The 19,653-nt window shown below is 44.0% G+C and overlaps 1 protein-coding gene across 4 annotated transcripts in view; it reads left to right on the top strand.

The window, feature by feature from the left end:
- The first annotated feature begins 1,955 nt into the window (after window positions 1–1,955).
- Window positions 1,956–19,653, top strand: part of POMT1 (protein O-mannosyltransferase 1) — a 28,494-nt gene continuing 10,796 nt past the window's right edge. Inside the window, exons 1-14 of one of the 4 annotated variants that reach the window (XM_082208582.1) lie at window positions 1,956–2,042; window positions 3,963–4,107; window positions 4,878–4,984; window positions 5,836–5,886; window positions 7,290–7,436; window positions 8,560–8,671; window positions 10,950–11,015; window positions 12,441–12,534; window positions 13,379–13,534; window positions 14,290–14,420; window positions 15,482–15,577; window positions 17,361–17,453; window positions 18,183–18,279; window positions 19,176–19,268. In XM_082208582.1, coding sequence (XP_082064708.1) covers window positions 3,986–4,107; window positions 4,878–4,984; window positions 5,836–5,886; window positions 7,290–7,436; window positions 8,560–8,671; window positions 10,950–11,015; window positions 12,441–12,534; window positions 13,379–13,534; window positions 14,290–14,420; window positions 15,482–15,577; window positions 17,361–17,453; window positions 18,183–18,279; window positions 19,176–19,268 — 1,365 coding nt within the window. In that variant the 5' untranslated portion in view covers window positions 1,956–2,042; window positions 3,963–3,985. Of the gene's footprint in view, window positions 2,043–2,068; window positions 2,174–3,962; window positions 4,108–4,877; window positions 4,985–5,835; window positions 5,887–7,289; window positions 7,437–8,559; window positions 8,672–10,949; window positions 11,016–11,069; window positions 11,742–12,440; window positions 12,535–13,378; window positions 13,535–14,289; window positions 14,421–15,481; window positions 15,578–17,360; window positions 17,454–18,182; window positions 18,280–19,175; window positions 19,269–19,653 lie in introns of those variants that run through there. The other 3 variants (XM_082208580.1, XM_082208581.1, XM_082208583.1) reach the window with 3 other exon arrangements.

Genomic DNA, 19,653 nt, shown 5'->3' with positions numbered 1-19,653 from the left:
TTCAACGTGGTTTTTTCCCCCCTTTTAAAAAAAACCTTTCTGGGACAACTTTTTAACATGGACTGGATGTCTCTGATGACAGAAATCGCCAGGCTGGTGGCAGCAACGAGCTCTCTCTTTCCTCTTCTTGATTTCAGTTCCTATGGTTTCTCCTTTCAAATATGTGATTGTATTAGCTCTTTCCATATGAAAGAATTCTCCTTATTTAAATAAAAAAACCTTTAAAAAACCCCATGGTGCGCTTGTCAGCATTAGCACATGTTCATGGTTAACAGGTGGGTCAGACCGTATGAGCTCTGCTGTATCAGGCCAAAGGTAAATTTTACAAGAACACAACAGCCTGCTTGATTAGGCCAGTGGCCCATCTAATCCAGCACTTTGTTCTCATAGTGGTCAACCAGGTGTCGGTGGGAAACTCACAAGCAGCACCCAAGCACAGGAGCACTCCTCAGTGGTTTCCAGCAACTGGTATCCAGGAGCATTACTGCCTTCCAATCATGGAGGCAGGGCAAAACCACCGTGGCTAGTGGGTTTTGAAAGCCTTCTGCATGAATTTCTCCATTCCTCTATCAAAGCCATCCTGGTTGGTGGCCATTACTGCCTCCTGTTCAAGTTAACTAGAATAATAGAATTGTGGAGTTGGAAGGGACCCTGATGGTTGTCTAGTCCAACCCCCCCACAATGTAGGTGTTTGTTCCCAGGTAGGATTTTTAAAAAGATGCAACCACAAGAAGCAAGGCACCCAGCTAGGCACCCTGTTTATTCTCTACTGCAGCAAAGGACAGCCCCATAGAATGAGTCTAATAGGACAGAGACAGTCTCTAAACAGAGAACCCCAGTCCTTTTCTATAAACAGAAAAAAACTGAATTACATTCCTTTGTTGTTTACATTTCTTTGTTCTCTGCTCATGCTTGCATAGACCTGATTTCGTCATTTGCAGTCTGCACATGCTCAGTTACCTCAGTGCTGACTCAAGCCCTACTTTCTTTATTCAAACCATGTGGCAAATATGAGGCTGCACATCATACACACCACTAATCTGTCAAGCTCTCACAAACAGCAGCAGGCATTTTGCACTCCCTATTCTGCTTCAAAATGCTTGCATAGCAGAACTGTAGAGTTTAAAGGTACCCCAAGGGCCATCGAGTCCAACCCCCCAGCAATGGAAGAATCTCAGCATCCTCCACAGGCTCTTCCCTACATCTGGTGGGATGAACATCATAAGAGCCTTCCGGTCCAGACCATAAAGACCTGTATCCTGTTCTCAGGCCAACCAGATCAAGATCGGAATACAAGAGCACTCCCGTTCTGCAATTTCAGGGAACTGGTATCAGAGGTATTACTGCCTCGGAGTGGAAACGGCTGCCCTGTGCAACACCAAATTTCGGGGCGACCCTCCCTCGGCCATCCCTTCTGGATCATTGTTGCGGCGCCTCCTGCAGCGCTCCCTAAATCTGCGTCTTCCGAAGAGTAAACCCACCGAAATTGATGGACATGATGACAAACTCGACGTTTGATAAATGTCAGTGGTTCTGCTCTTGAGAAGAATTTCATTGGGGATACAGCTCCTAAGCTGGGTTTACTTTGAGCCCCACTGAAATCAATGGGATGATGTCATGACTAATTTGTCCCATTGATTTCCACGGGATCTAAATACAAGCGTCAGTCGTTTAATCAAGCTTGGGGAATCTGTCCCTAATGTTTACAGGCGAGATCCATGCCATACATTTAAAGAGCATGAATCCCCGCCCTCCGGAGGATCATGGGAACTGTAGTTCCTCTCTAACGGAGCAACGATTCCCACCTACTCTAATAAATAAACTACAGTTCGCATGAATCTTTGGGAAATGCGCAACTTCTGCGCAGAACGCATATCAAGTCGTATCTCTGGGTTGCTATGGAAACAGCCGCCCTTTGCCTCTCATCCCGCCCACCTCGGGGTAATGCTGGTGACGTCACATCCTGCCTCGCGTCCTCCTTGGTAGCTCTCTTGATGGGAAGTGAGCCGTCTCTCGTGCCCCCCTCCCTTTTATTAAAAGTGGTACGGCCCAGGCTCCGCTTCATCAGTACAGTAAAGACAGGAGGACGGCCGCATTTCTTGCGCGGGGGGGGTGAGGGGCGGGAAAGAGCGGAGAGAGGAAGGAAGAAAAGGTAGCAGCTTGCTGGCTTTGTGTGGGTGAAATTAAATTTCCATACTTCGTCTTGACTGGGGGGGCGGGGTTAAAAGATGCTTAGATATAAACGAGACTTTTCTTAGGTGCACGGTCGTGTCCTGCTTTACTGAGGGGCTGATCGGGGGCGAGAAATGCGGTTTTTTAAAAATAAAATGCGCGCGGGTGGGGGGTAACAAGGGGAAAGCGACGCACGTGGAGGGGAAAGGGAGGTTAATCTGGGAGGGGGACATAGGGAGGAGGCCAATTCAGGGAAGAGGAAAGATTTAAGTGGAGCCTCCTTGTCCGGCTGCAGAATATATTTGATGCTGAAGGAACAGAGAAGTAAGGGAAGGGTTTTCCAAAGCTGGGTCTCCAGCTGTTTTGAGACCACAACTCCCATCATCTTAAGCTAGTAGGACCAATGGTCAGGGATGATGTGAACTGCAGTCCAAAAAAAGCTGGAGACCCAAGTTTGGGATACCCTGAAGTAGGAGGTGTCTTTTGCTTAGGGCCATAAATTTGCATAAAATATGCACCTGTTGGGGTGTTTGTGTGTGTGGACTGTATACTATATCCCGTGTTAGTCATAGTCATAGCTGTCAACTTTCAGATTTGAAAATAAGAGATAAGCAGCCTTGAAAATAAGGGATCAGCAGCCTCATCTGTCCCGGGGACAGTCTACGGGATATCTAACAATCCGGGGAAGCAGCGGGAAATGGCACTGGAATAAGGGAATTTCCTGCAAAAGAAAGGGAAGGTTGACAGCTATGGTCATAGTAGACCCATTGAAATGAATGAATCATAGAATCATAGAGTTGGAAGAGACCACAAGGGCCATCGAGTCCAACCCCCTGCCAAGCAGGAAACACCATCAGAGCACTCCTGACATATGGTTGTCAAGCCTCTGCTTAAAGACCTCCAAAGAAGGAGACTCCACCACACTCCTTGGCAGCAAATTCCACTGTCAAACAGCTCTTACTGTCAGGAAGTTCTTCCTAATGTTTAGGTGGAATCTTCTTTCTTGTAGTTTGGATCCATTGCTCTGTGTCTGCTTCTCTGGAGCAGCAGAAAACAACCTTTCTCCCTCCTCTATGTGACATGCTTTTATATATTTGAACATGGATATCATATCACCCCTTAACCTCCTCTGGCATGACTAATTTAATTTCAGGAGGGCCTACTCAGAATAAAAAGAATGACCTAGGCTGAAAAAATAAGGGAGAAGATGATGATGTCAGAGATACAAAGCTGCCTTCAGAGTCTAACCAGTAGTCCATCTAGCTCACTGTTACCCAATTTTCCAAACTCTGTGCACCATAAAATACTATTTTATCAATCAAAGGGTTTGGGTGCACTCCTGTGCATATTTACTAAAGAGTGAGCCCACTGAATTAAGTGATGCTTATGGATTGCAGATTGAATGAATTGAAAGGTGAGCCCAAAGCATCCATTCACAGATGCCTCCTTCATATCTGCCTTTTTCTAGTAAGCTGCTTTTATGGGTGGACAGTCCGGAGGCTGTGACTCATGGAAAAGCATAGGTTTACACACACACACACACATCTGGGCAAGAAAGAGGCATCACTTTTCAAGGACATATTCTAGTAAGGCCAAAACACACAAGGAGGTTACAGAGCAGGGATGGTGAAATGAAATGTGACCTGGAGAGGAGGTGTGACTTGGATAAATCCTGAGACCAGGAAGACAAGCTTCAAGGGCTGCATTTGGTCCCTGGACTTGAGGTTCCCCACTCCCCCTTCTGGAACGATATTCTTTTAAATAATGACAACAGTTCTCTTTACTTTTAGACTTGACAAAACTGCCAGACAAGATGCTAGAATTCCTGAAGCACCCAATTGTATTTTCCGTGCAGATCAACATGAATCTGGTGGTTTTGACTGTGGTGGGATTATTAAGCCGGTTGTGGGCCCTGTCCTACCCTCGTGCTGTGGTGTAAGCGAATTCTTTGGTTGTTTATATATATTTTTAATGACAGTGATTCTGCACCCCAAGATCCAACTCAGTTGTTTTGTTTTGCCCTTTGTGTAAGAACATCGTGTCACATTCTGTGGAGGCCACCACTGAAGTTGAAAGGCAGACTAAACATATTTTACTGAGTGAATAAAGAAAATAAATCAACTGAATAACAGGTGGTTTGCTATCCTTTAATAATGACATCCTAAATCTGCAGCCTAGGTTACACTGCCCCACCTTCCATCTTCTCCAGGATTTTCTTCCTCTTTGCAATTTGGAGCCTACCCAGTCAAATAGAACGTTACATAGGAGGTTGCCTTATTATATGTCAGACCACTGATTCATCTAGCTCAGCAGTGTGTCTGCTGTATTTCAGATGGGAGTCTCTCCCATCACTACCTGGAGATGCCGGGGAATGAACCTAGGGCTTTGTAGATGCAAAGCAAACAATTACTGAGCTACTGCCCTTCCTAAAACATAGTAAGCTGCCCTGTACCAAGTCAGACCATTGGTCCATCTAGCTCAGTTACTGTGCACACTAACTGGCAGCAGCTGCCCAGGGTTTAAACATGAGTCTCTCTCAACCCTACCTGGAGATACCAGAGATTGAGCCTGGAGCCTCCTGCCAGCAAATTTGTTGTCCTTTGCTGAGATTGCTTCAAAACCCACAGTCATTCACACTGACAACCCGGTTCCTTGACCAGCTACTGAGAAGTTCATGTGCTTTCTGCTTGCTTGTGGCCTTTCAGCTTTGACGAAGTTTACTATGGCCAGTTCCTCTCTCTCTATATGAAGCGGATCTTCTTTGTGGATGACAGTGGCCCACCATTTGGTCACCTGCTTCTGGCCTTCGGAGGTAGGGATGAATCTCATTCATTTCTCCTTTGCCATAAGAAAAATAGTTATGAAGGTTCAGCGCAAGGGTAACAGCGTTACAGGTTTAGAAGCTAGCTGATGGAAGATTTAGAATGGATGAAAGGGGAGGGACCTCTTTAACACCATGCATAGTTGAACTATGAAATTTGCTCCCATGAAATGTAGTGATGTCCATCAGTTTGGATGTCTTTGAAGAAGGATTAAACAAACCATGGAGGATAAGGCTATCAAGGGTTACTAGCCATTGTGATGTACTGTAGGAGGCAACACGCCTCTGAATATTGCAGGTGGGAGGAGTGCTGTTGCACCCTGGTCCTGCTTGCAGGTTTCCTGTGGGGCCAACTGGTTAGCCACTGTGAGGACAGTCTGCTGGACTAGTTGGGCTACTGGCCCGATCCAGCAGGGCCCGTTTTATTTTCTTAATATTCTTTTGATCCATACCTCTCCATGTGCTGCTTCTACTGCTCTTCATAAAACAAAAAAGCAGAACACCAAACAGTGAATCCAAACCATCTATATCTATATACCCAGTTTCTAGAAAAGAGTTCCCTTTGTTATGAATAATATGAGAGAGAGAGAGAACTTGCATGGAAACCAATATACTGATATATATGACTGATCTGTTTGATTCTAAAATAGTTTGGGCTCTATTGAATTGCCACTTTACACAATTTTACACCAAACACCCAGTGACTTATACACGCTCTTTAATAGTGCCCTCTTATGCATCAAAAGCAAGTACCATTGTTTCCCTAGCATAAGTATTTTCAGGATTGTAACCTTTGTATATGTGTGTGTGGCTGAAATCCTCTTTCCTTCCTTCCATTTTAGGTTACTTGGGTGGATTTGATGGCAATTTCTTGTGGAACAGAATTGGTGCAGGTAAGAGGTGTATCTGGTTCATCATAGTATGTCTGAGCTAGCTGGAAGTTAATTCCTTTTGTGGAAGGGTACATCTCAAAAAAGAAAGCAATAGCTTTTTCGTTTGAGTTACCAACAGACACACCTGAAAGAGGAACAGGTATGGGGTTGTTTCTTCCAGTTGTCGAAAAGTTTTGTTCTCCCACCCCTCAGCCTCTTTTCCTCAGTACATCTTTTCCTTCTCCCCCACCCCTTGCAGCCTCCGACAACTGTTCTTTTAAACTTTGAAATATACTCTGATAAGAGGCCAGGGTTATCTCCTGGTTGACATAAGGGCCTCGCTAGGATTGTACACAGCCTAATTTTGAAAGCATGAGGGGGAAGTTGCTTCATGATTGACATGTTCCAGTTAATCAACACTCTGTGCAGCCTGGCTCTGAGAAGGGGGTGGAACTGCTTCTGGAGTAGCTAGTTGATTTTTTAAAAGTGTTTCTGCACTGAACCAGAAGAACAGCTGCTGACACATCCCTCAGATATGGTGGAGGAAGATGCACGTCTTTCAGGTGTGCTTCCAAAGCAGCTCACCTGCAGGCACTCTTGAATGGGAGCTGGATGTAGATATAGCATAGTAGGGTTGGAAGAGAGCTCAAGGGTCATCTTGTCCAACCCCCTACAATGCAGGAATCACAACTCATGAATCCCTGACATACAGCCATCTAACCTCTGTTTAAAAACCTCAAGTGAAGGAGAGCTCAGTGACAGAGATATCTCAGGAAGGGAACCTTTCTGTTCAGTCCTAATTGTGAGCAAAAGGCAGTGAGTTGTATGCAGTATCAGTAAAACCACTGAAATTGATGGGTGTGACTAACTCGGGAGCAGCAACTTCCATGGCTGTGCTCTGAGTAGGACGAGCACTGGATACAGCCCAAAATGCTAGGTATGAAGTTTAAGCTTGTTCTTTTTAGCACACCCTTCCCCAACAACCTAGTTTCTTCCAGGTGTTGCCACCTGCAAGTTCCATTAACTAGATTTGTAGAATGCTAATGTAAATTTAAATCTGTTTTTAAGCTAATCATTTTAATTATTCTTTGAATGTTTCAAATAACTATTTTTAACTGTTTTATCGATAGTGTTATTGTTTTATTCTTTTTGTAAACCTCAAGCAGTTGTTGTTTGTAATTATGTGGCATATGGATTTTATGAAATAAATAAATGACCCCCAACCAGCACAGTTGCATTCCCATCAGCCCTTTGCACCACTAACTGGGGATGGTGGGAGTTGTGGTCCAAAAGCAGCTGTGTTAGCTGGGGATGGTGGTGATTGCTGTCCAATCCATCTGGAAGGTGTCAGGCCAAGGGGGAGGCAGATGGCCATGTGGTGCTCAGTAATTCCTGACTCTTGCTTGTGTCCTGTTCTGTTTCAGAATACAATCCCACTGTGCCAGTTTGGGCCCTGCGGCTGCTACCAGCCTTGGCTGGCGCCTTGTGTGTTCCTCTGGCATACCAGATCCTTGTGGAACTGCATTACTCACACTTTGTTGCTTTTGGAGCTGCCCTGCTGTTTCTGCTGGGTAAGGAATTTCCCCCTTCAGCTATTCTCTTTATTGGGTGCTGGTCACTATCCCTAGAAAGTATGCATACTTTGTAAGCTGCCTTATACAGAGTCAGACCGTTTGGTCCATGTAGCTCAGTGTTGTCTACATTGACTGGCAGCAGCTCTCCAGAATTTCAAGCTGCCCTACCTGGAGATGCCAGAGATTGAACCCGGAACCTTCTGCATGCAAAGCAGATGCTCTACCACTCTTTGTTTATGCTCAGAGCTCTTTACTCATGCTCAAACTAGTAGGTTTTCACAGAGCTTTGATTTCTTTATGCAAGCTACAGTCGTAAACAAGGGTAGCCCACATGGTATTTATTTATTTATTTATTTATTTATTTATTTATTTATTTATTTATTTATTTTCCGCCTTTATCTCCAAGGAGCTCAAAGTGGTGCACATAGTTCTCCCCCTCCTCATTTAATCCTTACAACAACCCTGTCAGGTAGGTTAGGCTGAGAGGCAGTGGCTGGCCAGTAGTTTGGGATGACAGGAATTGTACATCACATTGACTCCTCTTGAAATAATGTAAGGAAAGTGCATACTACTGAGTTGTCCTCTATGAGGAAGGTATGCAGGAGTGTCCCAGTGCAAATAGTTCCAAGAAAAGCTTTTTATTTCTTTGAATATGACCGTCAAATCCCACTGAATGAGATTAGCAAATGGCCAGTGTTTGCCTGCTGCCTGATCATCAGGCAAACATGTCTTTAGAGGGTGTTCTATATTTGGGATACCCTAACAATTTGTGCACTGTGTGTTTAGAGCAAGGGTAGCCAATGACATACCTTCCAGATGTTGTTGGTCTCCAACTCCCATCAGCTCCAGCTAGCATGGCCAGTGGTGGAGGATCATGGGAATTGGAGTCCAACAACATCTGGAGGGCATAATGTTGTCCAGTTTAATAATAATAATAATAATTAATAATAATAATAATAATAATAATAATATCTTTATTCCTTAGAGCATCGGGTTCTTGGAATGCTTAGTTTCTCCAGATTTAAAGACACATTTTGACTTGTTTTCACCACTTTTGAGTGAGGGTCAATCATTTTTATTCCAGCTAAGGTGTTCTCACTTCCTCCTCATTTCCTAACAGAGAACTCCCTGATCACTCAGTCCAGGCTGATGCTACTGGAGTCCATTTTAATCTTTTTCATCCTGCTGGCAGTTTTATCTTATCTGAAGTTCTACAACTTGCAGAAGCAAAGGTAAAAGGTGGCACAGAATTCTTTTCAGTATATAAAGTAAAATAATTTGACAGTGAAACATATAGTGACCATTGTTGGCAGATCCAACCAGAAAAAGTGGAGACTTTGGTTGAAGCTTTCTGAGTTAGATGGGGTTTTTTAAGCCAATTGTAAAAGCAAGGAGTAGCTGTGGATTCCTAGTTCCTTTCCCCGGCAAAGAGAAGAGCAAAGTGAAGCTGGTGCATATCTTGGGTTCATAAGCTGGGACACACTGACGCAAACTGGGCCGGCGTGCACATCTTGAGGTTTTTAATTTGTGCTAATTGCTGTTGCATATAAATAAATATATAGCAATGGATATCTTGCCTTGCTTAGAAGGGTTCTGTGTGGTGCCTGAGCATTGACTGGAGGGGTGTGGAGGGACTGAATTAACACTCAAATTCATTTTATTCATCCAGTCAGATTTCTAGGCTGAGGATGTATTTACTTACTTCTGTCTCTAACTTATTTCTTAAAAAAGTATATCCTGGCCTTCATTGCCCACTTGGCCGCTGTGCCTGTGTTTGTCTGATGCACATGACTGACACCTATGTAGACCATGCTGGGTGTGCAAGCTAGACTAGGAACATAAGGAGCTGCTTTACACTGAGACAGACCTTAGGTCTGCCTACAACGACTGGCAGCAACTCTCCAGGAGACCACCTTGGCTGTCTCTTCATGGAGACCCAGGTCACTGAGCCTGAGATTCCACAGCCGCTGCCTGCCATGAACCAGCAATGGCAGGATGGCAGCAGCAACAGCAGATATGTTCTATGCTTATGATAATTATTTTGTTCACTTGCTAATTACGCTGTTTTAAATGTGTATTTTATATCTGACTTCCTCTAGCAATGCTTAAGATAAAAAAAATGTTGGGGTTGACTTTGCTGCGTTAAAGGAGGAACCTGGCATGCATGATCTGGCTGAGATTCTTGCATTGCAGGGAGTTGGACTTGATGACCCTTGGGGTCCCTTCCCACTTTGTGATTCTATTCTCTGTGATTGACATCTTTTGTAATGTTTTGTTTTGAAATCTTTTAAGGTAATATTTTAGTTTCCTGTTAATTATATTGTTTTGAGTGTATACTTGACTTGCTTCAGTAATGTTTTATTCTGGATTGTTTCCTTTGGTGTTTTAAGGTAGGTTGTAAACCGCTTTGAGATCCACCCCCTTAAAAATATAAAGTGGTATAGAAATGAAAATAATCATAATAATAATAATATACCAGGAGATGCCAGCCAGGATTGAACCTTCTGCATGCAAAGCAGATGCTCTTCCACTGAGCTATTGCCCTTTCCCTTTTTTAAAAAAAATATTTATTAAGGTTTTTACAATGTTACAAAATGAAAAAGAGAAAAGAAAAAATACAAAATAAAAATGGTTAAAAACAATTCAATCTTTTCATCACTTATCTTTCATTTACTTGTTTCCTCCTCATACCTCCCCTTTTTGTATTCCAGTTCAATTTATTAGTTCAGCAATTCCTTTCCCTCCTTATTTTATCCTGATCTTTAATCTTGATATATTGCAACCTAAATTTACCTGTTAAGAATCCAATTTTTTTATATTCTTTTATACCATTACAGCTAGAAACCCCTTAACTTCAATCCAACATCATTCTAACATTCATTAATTTTACAATATTTCTGTGAATAGTCTTTAAATTTCTTCCAATCTTCTTCCACCGACTCTTCTCCCTGGTCCCGGATTCTGCCAGTCATTTCCGCCAATTCCATATATTCCATATGTGCAGAAAGAGAACTTCCCTTTAATCCATCAGTTTCATCTGCCATTCTTCCAGAGTGGGTAGATCTTGTGTCTTCCAATACTTTGCAATAAGTATTCTTGCTGCTGTTGTAGCATACATAAAGAAAGTTCTGTCGAGCTATTGCCCTTTCCAAGAATATAGGAAGCAGCCTCATACAAAGTCACACCATCGACCCTTTTAGCTCAGTATTGTCTGTGCTGACTGGCAGCAGTGGCTCTCCAGGAATTCTTCACTGGGGACGTTCCTAACCTTACCTGGAAATGTTGGGCATTGAACTCAGGACCTTCTGACCCAATGCAGATGCTTTGCCACTCAGTGGTGGTCCAGGAGAGCTGATATTAGTCAGAGTGCCCAAAATTGCACAGCAGCCACAGATGTTTGCATTTCATCAAGCACTTATTCAGAAGCAGTTAATTGTGATGGGTTTAACTGTTTGCCTATTATATATTTATATGCATGTGTGTGTTTTAATGTTGTCTTTCTTATTCGAGCCCCTTTTCCGCAAGATGGTGGTTCTGGCTCTTGCTAACAGGACTTTGTTGCTCCTGTGCAATTGGGTAAGCATTCGTTTTTTCCCTCTGTCTCCTTTTTCTATTGTACAATAATTCTCTCCCAAGTTGTTATGACTAGGGTTTATCTTAAATTTCCTGCCTCGTGATGATTCCTGAATTCCTTATTTATGGTTGTGTGTTTTGCTTTGCTTTGTTTGTTTTTTGTTAAATATTTATATGCCAAATTTACAGCATTTCTTTATAAAGCAGCTTACAAGAGCAGGATGAGGAATTAAAATAATGTAAAGGCAATAAAAACAGAAAACAATAACTAGAAAATATATCGGCCATCAAAAATTGGGGAGAGGGGGATGGGGTAGATTCCTTTATGGAGAAATGTCAGTAGCCTGATAAAAAAAGAAAGGTTTGCTAACCCATTTGGAAGGCAAACAGTGGCCTCATTTAATGTTAGGAGAACAATCTATTATAAACCTTGTGCTCACATTCTGTCTCTCTTCTGGGACCTCAGCAAATTCCAATTTTAGATCAAGCACAGTTTAACATTACATCTGCTCTCTAAACTGTGCCTAATCTTAACCATCATTATTGAAAACAAGCCAGCTTTATAAACGATTGCTTATGGAGAGGCCACGTCACAGATAGTTGAAGCTTTGGCAATGTATTCAATGATTCCTTTGACAGAGTCCCCCCATAACTTTGCTTTTTGTATGCAATTGATAGGTAACATGCTACAGGATTTCTTGGAATGGATCAACATTATTTTACTACAATGTAATAACATACTCTATTGACATCTATGCCTGGGTTCAGTTTAGGTTTTAAGTTAGTCTAAAGCAGAAGCTTTATAAAGCTTTGACCAAATTGCAGGAGGCAGTGGAAGACAGGAGTGCCTGGTGTGCTCTGGTCCATGGGGTCACGAACAGTCGGACATGACTAAACAACAACAACAACAAAGCAGAAGCGGAAGCTTTTAAACATCCCTTGCGGCAGAGTTGGAGGTTGGGATGGTTGCACACAAGCCTAAGTCTCCTCTTTGTAATGCTAAACCATAGCTTAGTTCTATGTGCAAACACAACTGTTTCCCTTTTTCATGGAGCTGTTCCCCAGCCTGAGGCACAGTTGCAATTACCTTAATTTCTAGCTGTTCATATTGAAGAGACAGGTAACTGAAGCATATCCTAGATTGCTGCCTGTGGGACTAATTTGGCACAAATTCAAGGACTCTTCCTGAATAGACAGGAGCATGACAAATGTCAAGAAATGTTCTTGCATACATCTTCCATTCATTTTCCAGGGAGTTATGCAGGAGACGGTTCTGTTGGACTTTAATCTTAGATGGTCAGTGACCTTTAAAAGGTCTGAATTCAGCTCTGCTCTGTTTGGGAACATTTCACACATTTTAAATAATTTACATTTTGGTAGGTCTGAGTGGTTTCATTGCTATTTATTGATTGATTGCTGCATTCACAGGGTGAAATATATGGGCCTCTTCACGTACATCCTGCTTTTGGCCATTGCAGGAGTCCACTCCTGGCAACTGATCGGTGACCAGAACTTGCCCAATGTAAGTAGCAAAGTGCCTTGTGTATGCGTTGCCCGCCTTTAGAACAGGAATAGCCAACATGGAGGCCTCCAAATGTAGTTGAACTATAACTCCCATAAGCCTCAGTCAGTATAGCCAATGGCCATGGAAGGTTGGAGCTATTTTAATTTATTTATCAAATCAAATGAATAAATTTAATTTTTCTTTATTAAATTTGTATCCTGACCTTTCTTCCAAAGGAACTCAAGGAGAGCAGGCATCAAAGTGTTAAAACAACACATAATTTAAAGCAACAGTTATACAAAACATGACAGAAACCATGAACAGCATTGTGATTTTAAACACACACACACACACACACACACACACACACACACACACACACACACAAACTTGTTAAAGTTTCCAGGGCCACTTTGGAAAGAAATTCACTCAGGGAACCAAATCCATCCTGTGTCGCAATGACCACCAGCTTTCACAGCCTCAAAATGAGATTTGACTTATTTATTTATTAAAATTTATATACCGCTCACAAGATCTCAGGGCGGTTCAGAGTAAAATGCAAAATAAAAGCACAAGTAAATAATTAAAAGCAACAAATTCATGTAGGATAAGGCTATCCATGGCCGCTGGTATTACCTCCAGACTCCAGTTACTGCAGAACAGAAATGGGAGAGGGGCTATTGCCTTCCCGCCCAGCCTGTGCATGTACTGGAGGCATATGATTGACTGTGGGAAACAGGAAGCTGGAATGAGGCAGGCCTTCAGTCACATCCCACAGGGCTCTTCTGAGTTGTCCATTCTTGTTTCTAGGTGTGAAAAGCAACCTTTTTAAGGGGGGAGGGTGTTTCCTCTTTCCTCCTAGATGTCCCTGCTGTGCCACTTGCTAGCCAGAGGTCTGGCCCTCGTGATCCTCCCAGTAGCCACATACCTGTCTTTCTTCTACATCCACTTGGCTGTGCTGAATCGCTCAGGGCCACATGACCAGATCATGAGCAGTGCTTTCCAAGCAAGTTTGGAGGTAAGGAATGAGAGATGGGGCAGGGGCTGCAGAGGCAGGGGAGGGTTCTCTTTCAGAAAGAATGCACTAAGATATAAATTTGTAAACAAAATAATTGTTGTTCACGTGCTTTTATTGGCATTGTCTGTTTTGCTGGAAAATCAGCTTGTTGGAGTTTTTGAGAGCCCTGTTAACTATGCAATCATTTCTGGATCCTGAGCTATGTTTTAAATGAGTTCAGTCCCAAATGATTCAACCACTGAACATATTCATGAAATGCATAGGAGCATAGGAATGTGCCTTATACCGAGAGAGACAGTTGTTCCTTCTAGCTCAGTATTGATCCAACTAGTTCAGCATTGTCTCTACTGTATTTCAGACAACAGTTTCTCCCAGCCTTTCTGGGTGATAAACATGGGGCCTTCAGCACGGAAGGCATGTTGTCTACTGGCACTGAGCTACAGCCCTTCCCCTAAAGCATGGGAAGCTTCCCTATACCAAATCAGACCATTGGTCTATCTAGCTCAGTTGTTTTCTGCACTGACTGGCAGCAGTTCTCCAGCATTTGAGGCAGGGGACATTCCCACCCCTATCTGGAGATGCCATTGAAGATTGAACCAGGTATCTTCTGAATGCAAAGCAGATGCTCTGTCACTGAGCTGCTGCCCTTCCCAAACAGAGGCTACTTAGATTCTGATGTGTACTTGGGCATAGCAAAGGACAACATTAAAATCAGGTGTTTCCATTTGTTCTCCGCGTTTTGCGGCTCTTTCTAGGGTGGTCTCGCTCGGATCACGCAAGGCCAGCCTCTGGAGGTGGCATATGGCTCCCAGATCACCTTGCGCAACATCCTGGGGAAACCCATGCCCTGCTGGCTGCATTCTCACAAGAATACTTACCCTATCAGGTGAGAGAGGAGAGATACTTTGCCCTAGGTCAGGGTGACACAGAGGACATTGTGTCTGACTTTGGTGTCTCTTAACTACTTTAATATCTGGAGCAATACCTTAGTGAGATTTTTTGCTTCATTGAATTTCCAAAATGGCCTTTGGGTTGAACAAGCTGCCTCTGGACTTGTGAGTTTTGCAGTCATGGTGTAGGTTTCTTTTGCACTGTGGGTAGTAGGGATGGGGACTTTCCTGCTTTTAGTGGACTACAACTCCCATCACTCCTGACAGTTGCCCATGCTGGCTGCAGGGGCTTTTGGGAGTTGGAGTCTAACAATAGTTTGAGGTCATCAGGTTGTGTTGCTGAACTACCGTTCCCATCATCCCCATACCATTGGCCATGCTGACTGCAGGGGCTGATGGGAGCTGGAGCCTACTAACATCTGGAGATCTCCCAGATTCCCCAGCTTTAAGGAGAGATATCTCCCTCTTTCCATGGAGGAATGTCTCTTCTAAATAGAAGCATTATTCTGTCTCTTGCAGATAATGCTAATTGTTAGATCAGGGGATGGGGTACCCTTGGTTTCCAGGTGTTGCTGGACTATAACTCCTATCAACCCTGACTATTAGCCATGCTGGCTGGAGGCTGATGGGTGTTGGAGTCCAGCTACATCTGAAGGGCACCAGATCCCTTGCTCCTATTCTGTATAATCCACAGGAATTTAGGAACTTCAGAAATTGTGATGACTACCCCCACCAGCAGAGCAAGCCAGCTTTTTAAATGCAGTGAGGGGTTTCCCCCCCCTGCTGGGCTGTTGATTGAGATATACTCCCAGTATCCAAATCAGAGGCAATCATGCCTCGGAATACTAGTTGCAGGAAATCACAGGAAGGGAGGCAGCTCATGTGCCCAGTTCCTGCTTGTGGGTTTTTCACAGGTGTCTGGTTGGCCACTGTGACAACAGGAGGGTGGTCTGATCTGGCAAAACTGTTCTTATGTTCTTAACTCCTGAATTATTGCCTGATGCATGTGATGCTTTGGGAGTGAATCTTTCCCACAAGTTCCATTCTTTATCCCTAGGTATGAAAACGGCCGTGGAAGCTCCCACCAGCAACAAGTCACCTGCTACCCTTTCAAGGACGTCAACAACTGGTGGATCGTGAAGGACCCTGGGATGTAAGTAAACAGACACTTCTCTAAAAAAGGGGGGCTGGGAAGCCCTCTTTTCAGGCCCAGAGCTGCATTCTCTTTCTGAGCAACCTTTCCAAACTATGCAAGAGAGGAAAAAAACATAGATATTGCTTTATGCATTTTTACAAAACTGAGCTGGGATGGGGATGGGCATGGGGGTTACCAGATTTATTTTGATTTGGGGTTTTTTGTTTTTGTTTTTTAAGCACAAGGATCACATCAGGTGTGTTTATAAATTGAAATTGTAGATATTATCTAATGGGTTGAGAGTGGCCAGCACCTCATGTTGCGATCCACAGAGGGGCTCTCATTTTAGTTTTGCCTCACTCAGAAGCTTGGAGTGGTGACCCAGGAAAGGGCCTTCTCTGTGGCAGGCCCTCAGTTGTGGAATCCCCACTCCTTCCACAGAGGTGTGCCTGGCACTTTCACTATACAGTTTTTGGCAAATGCTGAAGTAGCACCTCTTTTGCCCTGGCCTTTGACACCTGGGATAGATATTTTTAGGACCCACCCTATTTTTATGATTGTCAAATTGGTTTTAAACTGTTTTTAATGTTGTATTTAAATTTGTTGTAACCTGCCCTGGAACCTTAGGGTGAAAGGTGAGTAATGAATCAGTAGTGATGATGATGATGATAATAATGATGATGATGGTGCTTCTACTGCTCTCTGATATTTGTAAAACCAGCAGTTATTTTGAGCTTCATCTCGATTACCAGTTCTCTTAGATGTCTTTCTTACTTTCTTGTATTTATCCCATGTACATCCTACCCTTCCTCCCAAAGAGTAAAATAAAAACATAGCTGAAACATTTTGAAATGTTTTTAAAAATTACCTACTCTCACAGCTACTAATTTCAAAGCTGCCTGGAAACAATATCCTTTCAGCCATCAAATGGTGAGAGTTTTTGAATCCCTCCTGAATGTTAATAGGGAGGCAGGTGTACCTCATTCTAAAAATGAAAAGATGCTGTCACTGGTCAATGCCAACCAGGCAGCATCCAGCACCACCACCAACAGGTACTTGAGTCCCAAGCTGACTGCAGCACTGCTTGACTCCAGTGGTGGCTGGTGCCCACCGGGACTCATAGGGAGGAATTAAGGGAGCTGAACAGTAGATGGCGGCAGAACAAATGACAGGCAGAGCCCATCCTCTAGGGACACAGGTGGCGCTGTGGGTTAAACCACAGAGACTAGGACTTGCCGATCAGAAGGTCGGCGATTTGAATCCCCATGACGGGGTGAGCTCCCGTTGCTCGGTTCCAGCTCCTGCCAACCTAGCAGTTTGAAAGCACATCAAAGTGCAAGTAGATAAATAGGTATTGCTCCGGCAGGAAGGTAAACTGTGTTTCCGTGTGCTGCTCTGGTTCACCAGAAGCGGCTTAGTCATGCTGGCCACATGACCCGGAAGCTGTACGCCGGCTCCCTCGGCCAGTAATGTGAGATGAGCGCCGCAACCCCAGAGTCGGTCGCGACTGGACCTAATGGTCAGGGGTCCCTTTACCTTTACTTCACCCTCTGCAAGGGGCAATACGGAGATCAAGGAGGAGGAAGCTGACAGGCAGAACCACTTCCTGAGCTGGTTGTGAGTAAAAAGATAGGCAGGCAGGGGCTGGCTGAGGTTTTTTTTCCATAGGTCTGGTTTTCTCTTTCTTTTCTTGAACATTTCACTTACCTCTTTCATGACTAATTACTGGGACCTGCTCCAGTTTGGTATTTCCAGGCCTTCTAACTCCCCCTGTATCATCTTTGCACATCTCCCAAAACAGGCAGCAGCTGGTGGTGAGCAACCCCCCTCGCCCTGTGCGCCATGGCAGCATTGTGCAGCTTGTTCACGGGATCACAACTCGCTACCTCAACACGTAAGTAGCCCTTGGCTCTCAGCTGCAGGTTGCTTCTGCCCCCAGCTGCAATGATTAAGCTTTGTTCAGATGGTAATTTACAGTAGACATCCAGCATTTTAAAAAGAGGAGAGATCTGACAGGCATGCGCAGGTAAACAAGAACATAGCTCAGCTGGTTAGAGTGTTGTGCTGACAATGCCACGGTTGCAGGTTCAGTCCCCATGATTCTACTTGATAAGAAGAGCTTAGCTATTGCATCAGGGCAAAAGCATCTTGATTCCTGGCAACTGTTATCCAGAACCATACTTACTGCAACAATAGAGGTTAGAATATAGCCATGGTGGCTGCTTGTCACTCGTATCCTTATCCTCCGTGAATTTGTCAACTCCCCCTTTAAAGCCACCCAAGTTGGGAGCCACCACTAAATCTTGATGAAAGCAAGTTCTGTACATAGAGACAGATGGCCTTCAGGTAACCAGCTCCTAAGCCATGAAGGGGGCTTAAAGGTCAAAAGCAGCATTGGGAAGCTGGTTTGGGGGTTGGGGTCAGTACAAGTTGCCAAAGCACAGCGTGTAACGATCACATGGCCCTACTACCATTAAAGTAATTGAGCAGCTACATTTTCCCCTTTAATGGTGGTTTCTCAGAAGTAGCTGCAAGGAACAGCACAGGTCAGGTGCTAAAGTAGCCCCGTGGAGAGGCTTTAAGGAAACTGCTCTGCAGCTCTTTTATCCATCTGCCTTTACAGACATGACGTTGCTGCGCCCCTGAGCCCTCATTCCCAAGAGATTTCCTGCTACATTGATTACAATATTTCCATGGTGGCTCAGAATCTCTGGAGAGTGGTGAGTTGTTGATCGGAGGGAAGGGAATCACATGCCCCATATTCTCCAATCTGAGATGAGCAAGGCTTCTTAAAGACTCTCCTCACAATAGGGATGGAAAAACCTGTCAATTTTAGTTTCTTATTGTGTATCACAGTGATGGCTCACACATTCAGTTCAGCAACCCTTGCGCACACGTGGGAGGAACAGGGTCTCTTTTGAAATACCCAGATGTTGCAGTGGGAGGAAGACCCAGACACCTGTACTCCTTCACTCACGCCCAATCCTGCCTGCTTTGCACTGTCAAGGCATTCTTGGTGATGTTAAACTACCATCCTTCCAATGATTATATAATGCAAACATAGAATCAACATGTTGTGCATTTAAAACTGAACGTTTAGAGCAGGGTTGTGGGGAACCTCAGGCCTGGGGGGTGATGTTGACCTCCAGACGTCTCTGACTGGTCATCAGGATTCTTGTCAGGTGACAACCCCCTCTTGCTAAGCCACACTCCTCATTAGTTCTGCTCCATGCCCCTCTTCAGTGCTTTGCCTTGTTGCAATGTGCTCTTGAACTGTGATCATGTTTCTTCCTTGCCAAAATGAAGAATAGGCATTTGTGTGTGTAACATTGGAATAAATATATCCTCCTGTACAAAGGTGAAATTTACATTCAGGGCTCCACCCGCTACTGGCATGTGTCCCTTAGAAGCTTGCGCAAAAGGAATGTGGCTCCCAGGCTGAAAAGGCTTTCCCAGCCCAGTTTTAGGGGGAGAGGTGAAAGGGAAGGAGTCTCTTAAACAAACCCACGTTAAATACCTGCAGGCTGTGTTTCTTGGCTGGAAAAGTCAACTCAGCTGCAAACAGCTCAACTATAAAAATGATCAAAATTCAAGTGATAACTTGCTATTATTGCAGGAAATTGTGAACCGAGACTCGGATACAGATGTCTGGAAAACAATCCTGTCTGAAGTAAGGCTTGTCCATGTGAACACCTCGGCAGTGCTAAAGGTATATGGGTTTTGGAGTTTCCCCACACCCGGAGCTTCCCACCAGGAATTGTGCAGAGGCACAGCAGGCAACCCACTTCATGAATGGTTGCCTTGGGCTCCCAGAAGCCTTTATTCATTTGATTTATTACATGCTAACTCAGCCTTGCCCAACACGAGTCTGCCCCTGTGGCTTGATGGAGGTAGAAACTGTCTCTCATGCCTTGTTACACTGCCGTTTCTACAGGGATATACACTTGGTATTTATTACCCCTGCTATGCAAAAATCTCCAAATGAATCCGAACTTCAGTGTCTAAAATCCCTGGTAGAGGACAAGGATCCTGAGATCACATTAAGGGTAGCCAAATTCCGTGTGATTGCTATAAAACTTAGGGAACAAGCTGTG

This window comes from Podarcis vaucheri, assembly GCF_965113315.1.
Source record: "Podarcis vaucheri genome assembly, chromosome: Z".
Classification (NCBI taxonomy): Eukaryota; Metazoa; Chordata; class Lepidosauria; order Squamata; family Lacertidae; genus Podarcis; species Podarcis vaucheri.
Note: the sequence above shows the minus strand (reverse complement) of the source record. Positions and strands in the feature narration are given on the sequence as shown.